Below are 12,842 nucleotides of genomic sequence, written 5' to 3'. Positions count from 1 at the left end.
TGATGAATGTGATTGTGGGTTTGATGATTGTGGGTGTGATGATTGTTATTGTGGGTGTGGTGATTGTGATTGAGTGTGATGATTGTGATTGAGTGTGATTGTGGGTGTGATGATTGTGAGTGTGACGATTGTGGGTGTGATTGTGAGTGTGAACTGTGTGTGTGTGTGTGTGTGTGTGTGATGATTGTGATTGTGGGTGTGATGATTGTTATTGTGGGTGTGATGATTGTTATTGTGGGTGTGATTGTTATTTTGGGTGATGATGATGATTGTGAGTGTGATGATTGTGATTGTGAGTGTGATGATTGTTATTGTGGGTGTGATGATTGTGATTGTGAGTGTGATGATTGTTATTGTGGGTGATGATTGTTATTGTGGGTGTGATGATTGTGATTGTGAGTGTGATGATTGTTATTGTGGGTGATGATTGTTATTGTGGGTGTGATGATTGTGATTGTGAGTGTGATGATTGTTATTGTGGGTGTGATGATTGTGATTGAGTGTGATGATTGTGATTGTGGGTGTGATGATTGTGGGTGTGATGATTGTTATTGTGGGTGATGATTGTTATTGTGGGTGTGGTGATTGTGATTGAGTGTGATGATTGTGATTGAGTGTGATTGTGGGTGTGATGATTGTTATTGTGGGTGATGATTGTTATTGTGAGTGTGACGATTGTGATTGTGTGATGATTGTGATTGTGGGTGTGATTGTGAGTGTGAACTGGGTGAGTGATTGTGATTGTGGTTGTGATGATTGTGGGTGTGAGTGTGAACTGTGTGATGATTGTGATTGTGGGTGTGATTGTGAGTGTGAACTGGGTGAGTGATTGTGATTGTGGGTGTGATGATTGTGGGTGTGAGTGTGAACTGTGTGATGATTGTGATTGTGGGTGTGATGATTGTGGGTGTGAGTGTGATGATTGTGATTGTGGGTGTGATGATTGTGAGTGTGATTGTGATGATTGTGAGTGTGATTGTGAGTGTGAACTGTGTGTGTGTGTGTGTGTGTGATGATTGTGAGTGTGAACTGAGTGTGGGTGTGATTGTGAGTGTGAACTGAGTGAGTGTGTGTGAACTGAGTGTGTGTGAACTGAGTGTGGTGATTGTGAGTGTGAGTGTGAACTGAGTGTGTGTGTGATGATTGTGATTGTTCACAGAATCAGCTGCTGACAAAGGGAATGGTGATTCTTCGAGATAAAATTCGCTTTTATGAAGGTGAGATAATTTTATATTTTAAGATCTAATGAATGAGATTCAGACATCAGAACATATTTGGGTTTGGAGCACAATTTGTGTGTGTGTGTGTGTGCAGGTCAGAAGCTGCTGGATTCTCTGGCAGAAACGTGGGACTTCTTCTTCTGTGATGTTCTGTCCACACTACAGGCCATCTTCCACCCCGTGCAGGTGCTTCACACACACTGATCCGTTCCACTGAACTAGTGAACGCCATGTGTGATTTTGTGTGTGTGTGTGTGTGTAGGGGAAGGAGCCGTCGGTCCGTCAGCTGGCTCTGCTGCATTTCAGGAACATCATCACTCTGAACACGAAGCTGGAAGAAGCTCTGAGTCGACAACGCGCTCGTGTGCCTCCCTCCATCATCCAGATGCTGCTCATCCTGCAGGTGTGTGTGTGTGTGTGTGTGTGTGCCTCCCTCCATCATCCAGATGCTGCTCATCCTGCAGGTGTGTGTGTGTGTGTGTGTGTGCCTCCCTCCATCATCCAGATGCTGCTCATCCTGCAGGTGTGTGTGTGTGTGTGTGCCTCCCTCCATCATCCAGATGCTGCTCATCCTGCAGGTGTGTGTGTGTGTGTGTGTGTGTGTGCCTCCCTCCATCATCCAGATGCTGCTCATCCTGCAGGTGTCTGTGTGTGTGTGTGTGTGTGTGTGTGCCTCCCTCCATCATCCAGATGCTGCTCATCCTGCAGGTGTGTGTGTGTGTGCCTCCCTCCATCATCCAGATGCTGCTCATCCTGCAGGTGTGTGTGTGTGTGTGTGTGTGCCTCCCTCCATCATCCAGATGCTGCTCATCCTGCAGGTGTGTGTGTGTGTGTGCGTGTGCGCCTTCCTCCATCATCCAGATGCTGCTCATCCTGCAGGTGTGTGTGTGTGTGTGCGTGTGCGCCTTCCTCCATCATCCAGATGCTGCTCATCCTGCAGGTGTGTGTGTGTGTGTGTGTGTGTGCCTCCCTCCATCATCCAGATGCTGCTCATCCTGCAGGTGTGTGTGTGTGTGTGTGTGCCTCCCTCCATCATCCAGATGCTGCTCATCCTGCAGGTGTGTGTGTGTGTGTGCCTCCCTCCATCATCCAGATGCTGCTCATCCTGCAGGTGTGTGTGTGTGTGTGTGTGTGCCTCCCTCCATCATCCAGATGCTGCTCATCCTGCAGGAGTGTGTGTGTGTGTGGGTGTGTGTGCCTCCTTCCATCATCCAGATGCTGCTCATCCTGCAGGTGTGTGTGTGTGTGTGTGTGCCTCCCTCCATCATCCAGATGCTGCTCATCCTGCAGGTGTGTGTGTGTGTGTGTGTGTGCCTCCCTCCATCATCCAGATGCTGCTCATCCTGCAGGTGTGTGTGTGTGTGTGCCTCCCTCCATCATCCAGATGCTGCTCATCCTGCAGGAGTGTGTGTGTGTGTGGGTGTGTGTGCCTCCTTCCATCATCCAGATGCTGCTCATCCTGCAGGTGTGTGTATGTGTGTGCGTGTGCGCCTTCCTCCATCATCCAGATGCTGCTCATCCTGCAGGTGTGTGTGTGTGTGTGTGTGTGCCTCCCTCCATCATCCAGATGCTGCTCATCCTGCAGGAGTGTGTGTGTGTGTGGGTGTGTGTGCCTCCTTCCATCATCCAGATGCTGCTCATCCTGCAGGAGTGTGTGTGTGTGTGTGTGGGTGTGTGTGCCTCCTTCCATCATCCAGATGCTGCTCATCCTGCAGGTGTGTGTGTGTGTGCGTTTCCCAGCAACTCTTCAGATGCTTGTGTAAACAAATGCAACGTCTTATCTGAAATGTCTCTAGATTTCCTGAGTCGACGCAGAGCTGAAACTGTCAGTTTTAAACTTACAGGAAGGAGTCGCATGACAAGTGTGTGTGTGTGTGTCAGGGTGTCCACGAGGCTAAAGCTGTGTGTGTGCTTTAGTGTATGCATGTGAAGTAAGACGTGAAAAGTGGTTTTTTCTCTATGAGTGAAATATATCTACACATTACTGATATTTTGAAGTAAGCTGTGTGTGTGTTTCTGGTTTGATGTGGATTGTGGTCGTATTTCCTGTGTTTGTCTTTTCACGAGGCTAATTGTGTGTGTGTGTGTGTGTGTGTGTGTGTGTGTCAGGGTGTTTACGATACTAAAATCATAATAAAGTAGGCTATACTATGTACAAAAAATCAGATGAGCCCAGAATATGAACGCAACGTGTTTAATTACACGTTAAGCATTTTCCTCCCATAGAAAACCATTATAAGAAGAACGCTTAATTTGGCTTAATGCAGATTAAAATGTCCCCTTATTATGTCTAAATAACAAGATAAGTTTTCTTTTTTTTTCTTCACCAATGCGGTTCAGGACTTCCATAGAATACAGCCTGGATATAATTACTTCCAGAAATGATTTTTGGGGGTGCTAACGGGGAGCTTTGGTCTTTCTTGGGGCCTTTCTTTCTAGCGCCGCCCATGCATATGCCTATCCATTAACCGGCATTTCTTCATAAATATTACAAATTTTGATAAATGCATTATGCATTTATGGCATTATATATGGCATTATGCATAGTAGAACTTTATGTAGGCCTACACATTTAGGAACAGATATTGGGTTCTGCCCAAAGTCAAGCAACATAAAAGTAACGAGTAACGTAAAAAGTTACTTTCTATATGGGGTAACTAAGTAAAGTAGCGGATCACTTTTTTTAAAGAAGTAACGAGTAACGAGTTACACTACTTTTTAAAAGTAACTTCCCCAACACTGGTCAGGGTGTTCACGAGGCTAAAGGTGTGTGTGTGTGTCAGGGTGTTCACGAGGCTAAAGGTGTGTGTGTGTCAGGGTGTTCATGAGGCTAAAGGTGTGTGTGTGTCAGGGTGTTCATGAGGCTAAAGGTGTGTGTGTGTCAGGGTGTTCACGAGGCTAAAGGTGTGTGTGTGTGTCAGGGTGTTCACGAGGCTAAAGGTGTGTGTGTGTCAGGGTGTTCATGAGGCTAAAGGTGTGTGTGTGTGTCAGGGTGTTCACGAGGCTAAAGGTGTGTGTGTGTCAGGGTGTTCACGAGGCTAAAGGTGTGTGTGTGTGTCAGGGTGTTCACGAGGCTAAAGGTGTGTGTGTGTCAGGGTGTTCATGAGGCTAAAGGTGTGTGTGTGTCAGGGTGTTCATGAGGCTAAAGGTGTGTGTGTGTCAGGGTGTTCACGAGGCTAAAGGTGTGTGTGTGTGTCAGGGTGTTCATGAGGCTAAAGGTGTGTGTGTGTCAGGGTGTTCACGAGGCTAAAGGTGTGTGTGTGTCAGGGTGTTCACGAGGCTAAAGGTGTGTGTGTGTCAGGGTGTTCATGAGGCTAAAGGTGTGTGTGTGTCAGGGTGTTCACGAGGCTAAAGGTGTGTGTGTGTGTCAGGGTGTTCACGAGGCTAAAGGTGTGTGTGTGTCAGGGTGTTCATGAGGCTAAAGGTGTGTGTGTGTCAGGGTGTTCATGAGGCTAAAGGTGTGTGTGTGTCAGGGTGTTCACGAGGCTAAAGGTGTGTGTGTGTGTCAGGGTGTTCACGAGGCTAAAGGTGTGTGTGTGTCAGGGTGTTCATGAGGCTAAAGGTGTGTGTGTGTGTCAGGGTGTTCACGAGGCTAAAGGTGTGTGTGTGTCAGGGTGTTCACGAGGCTAAAGGTGTGTGTGTGTGTCAGGGTGTTCACGAGGCTAAAGGTGTGTGTGTGTCAGGGTGTTCATGAGGCTAAAGGTGTGTGTGTGTCAGGGTGTTCATGAGGCTAAAGGTGTGTGTGTGTCAGGGTGTTCACGAGGCTAAAGGTGTGTGTGTGTGTCAGGGTGTTCATGAGGCTAAAGGTGTGTGTGTGTCAGGGTGTTCACGAGGCTAAAGGTGTGTGTGTGTCAGGGTGTTCACGAGGCTAAAGGTGTGTGTGTGTCAGGGTGTTCATGAGGCTAAAGGTGTGTGTGTGTCAGGGTGTTCACGAGGCTAAAGGTGTGTGTGTGTGTCAGGGTGTTCACGAGGCTAAAGGTGTGTGTGTGTCAGGGTGTTCATGAGGCTAAAGGTGTGTGTGTGTCAGGGTGTTCACGAGGCTAAAGGTGTGTGTGTGTGTCAGGGTGTTCACGAGGCTAAAGGTGTGTGTGTGTGTCAGGGTGTTCACGAGGCTAAAGGTGTGTGTGTGTCAGGGTGTTCATGAGGCTAAAGGTGTGTGTGTGTGTCAGTGTGTTCACGAGGCTAAAGGTGTGTGTGTGTCAGGGTGTTCATGAGGCTAAAGGTGTGTGTGTGTGTGTGTCAGTGTGTTCACGAGGCTAAAGGTGTGTGTGTGTGTGTGTGTCAGTGTGTTCATGAGGCTAAAGGTGTGTGTGTGTCAGGGTGTTCATGAGGCTAAAGGTGTGTGTGTGTGTGTGTCAGGGTGTTCACGAGGCTAAAGGTGTGTGTGTGTCAGGGTGTTCACGAGGCTAAAGGTGTGTGTGTGTGTGTGTGTGTCAGGGTGTTCATGAGGCTAAAGGTGTGTGTGTGTGTGTCAGGGTGTTCATGAGGCTAAAGGTGTGTGTGTGTCAGGGTGTTCACGAGGCTAAAGGTGTGTGTGTGTCAGGGTGTTCATGAGGCTAAAGGTGTGTGTGTGTGTCAGGGTGTTCACGAGGCTAAAGGTGTGTGTGTGTCAGGGTGTTCACGAGGCTAAAGGTGTGTGTGTGTGTCAGGGTGTTCACGAGGCTAAAGGTGTGTGTGTGTCAGGGTGTTCATGAGGCTAAAGGTGTGTGTGTGTGTCAGGGTGTTCATGAGGCTAAAGGTGTGTGTGTGTCAGGGTGTTCACGAGGCTAAAGGTGTGTGTGTGTGTCAGGGTGTTCACGAGGCTAAAGGTGTGTGTGTGTGTGTGTGTCAGTGTGTTCATGAGGCTAAAGGTGTGTGTGTGTCAGGGTGTTCACGAGGCTAAAGGTGTGTGTGTGTGTCAGGGTGTTCATGAGGCTAAAGGTGTGTGTGTGTCAGGGTGTTCACGAGGCTAAAGGTGTGTGTGTGTGTCAGGGTGTTCATGAGGCTAAAGGTGTGTGTGTGTGTCAGTGTGTTCACGAGGCTAAAGGTGTGTGTGTGTCAGGGTGTTCATGAGGCTAAAGGTGTGTGTGTGTGTGTGTCAGTGTGTTCACGAGGCTAAAGGTGTGTGTGTGTGTGTGTGTCAGTGTGTTCATGAGGCTAAAGGTGTGTGTGTGTCAGGGTGTTCATGAGGCTAAAGGTGTGTGTGTGTGTGTGTCAGGGTGTTCACGAGGCTAAAGGTGTGTGTGTGTCAGGGTGTTCACGAGGCTAAAGGTGTGTGTGTGTGTGTGTCAGGGTGTTCATGAGGCTAAAGGTGTGTGTGTGTGTGTCAGGGTGTTCATGAGGCTAAAGGTGTGTGTGTGTGTGTGTGTGTCAGGGTGTTCATGAGGCTAAAGGTGTGTGTGTGTGTCAGGGTGTTCATGAGGCTAAAGGTGTGTGTGTGTCAGGGTGTTCACGAGGCTAAAGGTGTGTGTGTGTCAGGGTGATCACGAGGCTAAAGGTGTGTGTGTGTGTGTGTGTCAGGGTGTTCATGAGGCTAAAGGTGTGTGTGTGTGTGTGTCAGGGTGTTCATGAGGCTAAAGGTGTGTGTGTGTGTGTGTCAGGGTGTTCATGAGGCTAAAGGTGTGTGTGTGTCAGGGTGTTCACGAGGCTAAAGGTGTGTGTGTGTGTGTGTGTGTGTGTGTGTGTCAGGGTGTTCAAGAGGCTAAAGGTGTGTGTGTGTGTGTCAGTGTGTTCATGAGGCTAAAGGTGTGTGTGTGTCAGGGTGTTCACGAGGCTAAAGGTGTGTGTGTGTGTGTGTTCACGAGGCTAAAGGTGTGTGTGTGTGTGTGTGTGTCAGGGTGTTCACGAGGCTAAAGGTGTGTGTGTGTGTGTGTGTGTCAGGGTGTTCATGAGGCTAAGGGTGTGTGTGTCTGTGTGTGTCAGGGTGTTCACGAGGCTAAAGGTGTGTGTGTGTGTCAGGGTGTTCATGAGGCTAAAGGTGTGTGTGTGTGTGTGTTCACGAGGCTAAAGGTGTGTGTGTGTCAGGGTGTTCACGAGGCTAAAGGTGTGTGTGTGTGTGTGTTCACGAGGCTAAAGGTGTGTGTGTGTGTGTCAGGGTGTTCACGAGGCTAAAGGTGTGTGTGTGTGTGTGTGTCAGGGTGTTCATGAGGCTAAGGGTGTGTGTGTCTGTGTGTGTCAGGGTGTTCACGAGGCTAAAGGTGTGTGTGTGTGTCAGGGTGTTCATGAGGCTAAAGGTGTGTGTGTGTGTGTCAGGGTGTTCACGAGGCTAAAGGTGTGTGTGTGTCAGGGTGATCACGAGGCTAAAGGTGTGTGTGTGTCAGGGTGTTCACGAGGCTAAAGGTGTGTGTGTGTGTGTGTGTGTCAGGGTGTTCATGAGGCTAAAGGTGTGTGTGTGTGTGTCAGGGTGTTCATGAGGCTAAAGGTGTGTGTGTGTGTGTCAGGGTGTTCACGAGGCTAAAGGTGTGTGTGTGTGTGTCAGGGTGTTCACGAGGCTAAAGGTGTGTGTGTGTCAGGGTGATCACGAGGCTAAAGGTGTGTGTGTGTGTGTCAGGGTGTTCATGAGGCTAAAGGTGTGTGTGTGTGTGTCAGGGTGTTCACGAGGCTAAAGGTGTGTGTGTGTCAGGGTGATCACGAGGCTAAAGGTGTGTGTGTGTCAGGGTGTTCACGAGGCTAAAGGTGTGTGTGTGTGTGTGTGTGTCAGGGTGTTCACGAGGCTAAAGGTGTGTGTGTGTGTGTGTGTCAGGGTGTTCATGAGGCTAAGGGTGTGTGTGTCTGTGTGTGTCAGGGTGTTCACGAGGCTAAAGGTGTGTGTGTGTGTGTCAGGGTGTTCATGAGGCTAAAGGTGTGTGTGTGTGTGTCAGGGTGTTCACGAGGCTAAAGGTGTGTGTGTGTCAGGGTGATCACGAGGCTAAAGGTGTGTGTGTGTGTGTGTCAGGGTGTTCATGAGGCTAAAGGTGTGTGTGTGTCAGGGTGTTCACGAGGCTAAAGGTGTGTGTGTGTGTGTGTGTGTGTGTCAGGGTGTTCATGAGGCTAAAGGTGTGTGTAGTGATTACCTGAAGCTGGAGTCTCTGGTCCAGATGGTGGTTTCTCCGTATCTGGGAACTCACGGGCTTTTCTCCAGCGACGGCTCCATCATGCAGTCTTCGTGTGTGTTGGGTGAGCAGATTCTCCTCATTACACACACACACACACTGTTCTTGATTAGCATTGATGTTTCCCTTAAGAACATTTAACATCCATGGATCTTTCCATTCCACAAACGGTTCTTTAAAGTGATTGTTTTTTGCACTAAGAAAAAAATGGTTCTATAAAAGAGATCGTTCACCCAAAAATTAAGTCAGTAATTTACTCTCCATCATGTCGACACACACACACACACACACACACACGTCTCTGTGGGGTATTTTAAACGAATCCTGAAGTTACATTAGAATTAGCGTTTGGTTCAGTGGGGTAACTGGCTTTTAGCAGATGTTGTTAGTCTGAAAGTACATTTTATTTGTGGACTGTTGTTGTGTGATTGTACAGCACAGTGGTCAACATTTTTTTAATTGTGCTTTATAAATAAACAAACACAAGACTTTCATTCATCTTCGGAACACAAACACTTCGGATTTAGGCTTTTATTCACATGCTTGAGCTTCCACTTACCATATCTGTGTGTGTCAGTGGAGTAAAGCCTAGAGTAACCCAGTGGGTGATATAGAGTGACGAGTCTCTTCAGAAGCCTTGGATTACAGGGTTTATTTCAGCATCTCTTTATGAAGCGTCAGAGTTGAGGCTGAACACACACTCAATGGAGGGACAGAAATCTGTCCTAACCCTTCATTTAGGGATGTCACGGTACCAAAATTCCAGGAGTCGGTACCGATACCATTAAAATTTTACGGTTCTCGGTACCACAGCAAAATCAGTTTGAACTATTTTTCCAATTCAACTATTTGAAAAAAAATATTCAATTCAATTCAATGACTTTTTTATGATGGTAAATGTATGAAAGCATTGAAGGCTACATATGCTGATTAAACGAAAATATTGATGATATTGAGAAATATTGCTTATAAAAAAAAATCAAGTGAAAAATAAGCAACCTTCTATGCATTATTATTATTAGTAGTAGTAGTATCTTTAATTAATGGAGAGGTAGTTAATTATATTAGGCTACTGTACAATAGATTTATTTCTGTCAATTTCTTTAAGTTAAACCGAACTTTTATTTTGACGGGTTGCCGTGAAGACCTTTGAGTTTCTGTGCGTGTATGATGACGATAGTTTTTCTCAAATGAAACGGTAAAATGCTCATGAAGTGACTCTCGGACTCGGAGATGAATTGAATCATGTCATCATATCGTGAGGCAGCAGAGACTGAAAACAGCGCGAGCGTCACTCGTGCTTCTGTGTGTGTGTGTGTGTGTGTGTGTGTGTGTGTGTGTGTGTGTGTGAGGTAACGTTAAATGAAACCGCGCGTCTGCGCCGTTCATTCACACAGAGACAAGCAAAACATGCAGGGTTAATATTTAAATAGTCTTTTTGCAGTGTAATATACACAGACACCACATCAGCAGCGCCGCCGGTCGCCATGTCTCAGCGCTTTCATGAAGCGGACGCAACTTCACGCCCTTCGGGCATGCATGCGCATCCAGAACCGGGTTTGACAGGGTACTCGGTACCACCGGGACTTGGTACCGTGACGTTTAAAATTTTTTAGTACCGACTTGGTACCGAAGTACGGAATATTTTGACAACACTACCTTCATTTGTTCTGAAGACAAACGTCTCGTGGGTTTGAACGACACGAGGAAGAGCAAACGATGAGAGCTTGTGTCTGTGAGCGATGATCTCTGGGAGCTTCTTCTCTGTGAGAAACCCTTCATCTGTGAGAGTGTGTGTGATCAGTTGTGTGTTGTCCTCAGAGAAGCGGCTCTTGAGGCGCTGGCCGCGCTCAGACTCGCCACTGAAGAACCTCGTGGTTCGGTCCAAGAGCTACAACATCCCGGTGCTGACGCCGGTGTGCGAACACGAGCCCGAGCCCGGCGGGGTGCGGCGCCACTCCGTGTGTCAGATGACCTCGTTCGAGGAGGAGCCCGTGTTCACCGAGGCGCCGCCCAGCCCGATCATGAACGTCTGTGAGGATCCTCCCATAATCCCCGAGCTCTGCTCCGCTGGCGAACCGGAACGGGCCTCGTCCTCCTCCAGTCCCGAGACCGTGGTGGATCAGCTCCTGCAGTCTGTGGACTCCGACACCGACACCGAGGGGATATTCATCGACTTCAGCCGACAGCAGTCCAGCTCGCCTGAGGTCAGCCGGGAGAGCGAGAGCCTGGCCTGACCCCCGACCCACCGCCCTGACCCCCGACCCACCGCCCCGACCCCCGACCCACCGCCCCGACCCCCGACCCACCGCCCCGACCCCCGACCCACCGCCCCGACCCCCGACCCACCGCCCCGACCCCCGACCCACCGCCCCGACCCCCGACCCACCGCCCCGACCCCCGACCCACCGCCCCGACCCCCGACCCACCGCCCCGACCCACCGCCCCGACCCACCGCCCCGACCCGACCCACCGCCCCGACCCACCGCCCTGACCCCCGACCCGACCCCCGACCCACCGCCCCGACCCCCACCCCCGACCCCCACCCCGACCCCCACCCCCGACCCGACCCCCACCCCCGACCCCCACCCCGACCCCCACCCCCGACCCGACCCCCGACCCCACCCCCGACCCGACCCCCGACCCACCGCCCCGACCCCCACCCCCGACCCCCACCCCGACCCCCACCCCCGACCCACCGCCCCGACCCACCGCCCCGACCCCCGACCCACCGCCCCGACCCCCGACCCACCGCCCCCGACCCCCGACCCACCGCCCCGACCCCCGACCCACCGCCCCGACCCCCACCCCCACCCCCGACCCGACCCCCACCCCCACCCCCGACCCGACCCCCACCCCCACCCCCGACCCGACCCCCACCCCCGACCCGACCCCCACCCCCGACCCCCACCCCGACCCCCACCCCCGACCCGACCCCCGACCCCACCCCCGACCCGACCCCCGACCCACCGCCCCGACCCCCACCCCCGACCCCCACCCCGACCCCCACCCCGACCCCCACCCCCGACCCACCGCCCCGACCCACCGCCCCGACCCCCGACCCACCGCCCCGACCCCCGACCCACCGCCCCCGACCCCCGACCCACCGCCCCGACCCCCGACCCACCGCCCCGACCCCCACCCCCACCCCCGACCCGACCCCCACCCCCACCCCCGACCCGACCCCCACCCCCGACCCGACCCCCACCCCCGACCCTAATTTTAAGTAAAATATTTTACTGGTGATTTAAATAAGTTTGTCTTTTTTACCACTCCATGTTCAAGTGATGTGTAGAGCAGTGTTAAGAGCGGAGGCTGATGATGTTTTAAGCTTGAGCTCATCCGGCTGAGATCCGTCAGGAGGAGCACAGATTGAGGACCGGTGAACACCTGATCTACACACACACACACACACACACACACTGAGGAGCTGTAGTTGAGGAGATGATGACGCGGAGTCCGGCTGAGATTCGGCTCAGGTTAGACACACACTAGTGAACACCTGATCTACACACACACACACACACACTGAGGAGCTGTAGTTGAGGAGATGATGACGCAGAGTCCGGCTGAGATTCGGCTCAGGTTAGACACACACTAGTGAACACCTGATCTACACACACACACACACACACACACACACACACACACACACTGAGGAGCTGTAGTTGAGGAGTAGATGACGCAGAGTCCGGCTGAGATTCGGCTCAGGTTAGACACACACTAGTGAACACCTGATCTACACACACACACACACACACTGAGGAGCTGTAGTTGAGGAGATGATGACGCAGAGTCCGGCTGAGATTCGGCTCAGGTTAGACACACACTAGTGAACACCTGATCTACACACACACACACACACACACACACACACACACACACACACACACTGAGGAGCTGTAGTTGAGGAGATGATGACGCAGAGTCCGGCTGAGATTCGGCTCAGGTTAGACACACACTAGTGAACACCTGATCTACACACACACACACACACACACACACACTGAGGAGCTGTAGTTGAGGAGTAGATGACGCAGAGTCCGGCTGAGATCCGGCTCAGGTTAGACACACACTAGTGAACACCTGATCTACACACACACACACACACACACACACACACACACTGAGGAGCTGTAGTTGAGGAGTAGATGACGCAGAGTCCGGCTGAGATTCGGCTCAGGTTAGACACACACTAGTGAACACCTGATCTACACACACACACACACACACACACACACACTGAGGAGCTGTAGTTGAGGAGATGATGACGCAGAGTCCGGCTGAGATTCGGCTCAGGTTAGACACACACTAGTGAACACCTGATCTACACACACACACACACACACACACACACTGAGGAGCTGTAGTTGAGGAGATGATGACGCAGAGTCCGGCTGAGATCCGGCTCAGGTTAGACACACACTAGTGAACACCTGATCTACACACACACACACACACACACACTCTGAGGAGCTGTAGTTGAGGAGTAGATGACGCAGAGTCCGGCTGAGATCCGGCTCAGGTTAGACACACACTAGTGAACACCTGA

General features: G+C 51.0%; 1 protein-coding gene across 4 annotated transcripts in view; it reads left to right on the top strand.

Moving 5' to 3' along the window:
• Positions 1–10,558, top strand: part of prr5b (proline rich 5b (renal)) — a 51,526-nt gene extending 40,968 nt beyond the window's left edge. For all 4 annotated transcript variants that reach the window (XM_056239929.1, XM_056239930.1, XM_056239928.1 and 1 more), the window contains exons 5-9: positions 1,160–1,217; positions 1,315–1,406; positions 1,483–1,623; positions 8,216–8,354; positions 10,112–10,558. In XM_056239929.1, the coding sequence (XP_056095904.1) occupies positions 1,160–1,217; positions 1,315–1,406; positions 1,483–1,623; positions 8,216–8,354; positions 10,112–10,527 (846 nt within the window). In that variant the 3' untranslated portion in view covers positions 10,528–10,558. The remainder of the gene's footprint in view (positions 1–1,159; positions 1,218–1,314; positions 1,407–1,482; positions 1,624–8,215; positions 8,355–10,111) is intronic.
• Positions 10,559–12,842: the final 2,284 nt, after the last annotated feature.

The sequence above is a fragment of the Rhinichthys klamathensis genome, unplaced genomic scaffold, assembly GCF_029890125.1.
Source record: "Rhinichthys klamathensis goyatoka isolate OS25496 unplaced genomic scaffold, OSU_Roscu_1.1 h1tg000574l_1, whole genome shotgun sequence".
In the NCBI taxonomy this organism is placed as follows: Eukaryota; Metazoa; Chordata; class Actinopteri; order Cypriniformes; family Leuciscidae; genus Rhinichthys; species Rhinichthys klamathensis.
Note: the sequence above shows the minus strand (reverse complement) of the source record. Positions and strands in the feature narration are given on the sequence as shown.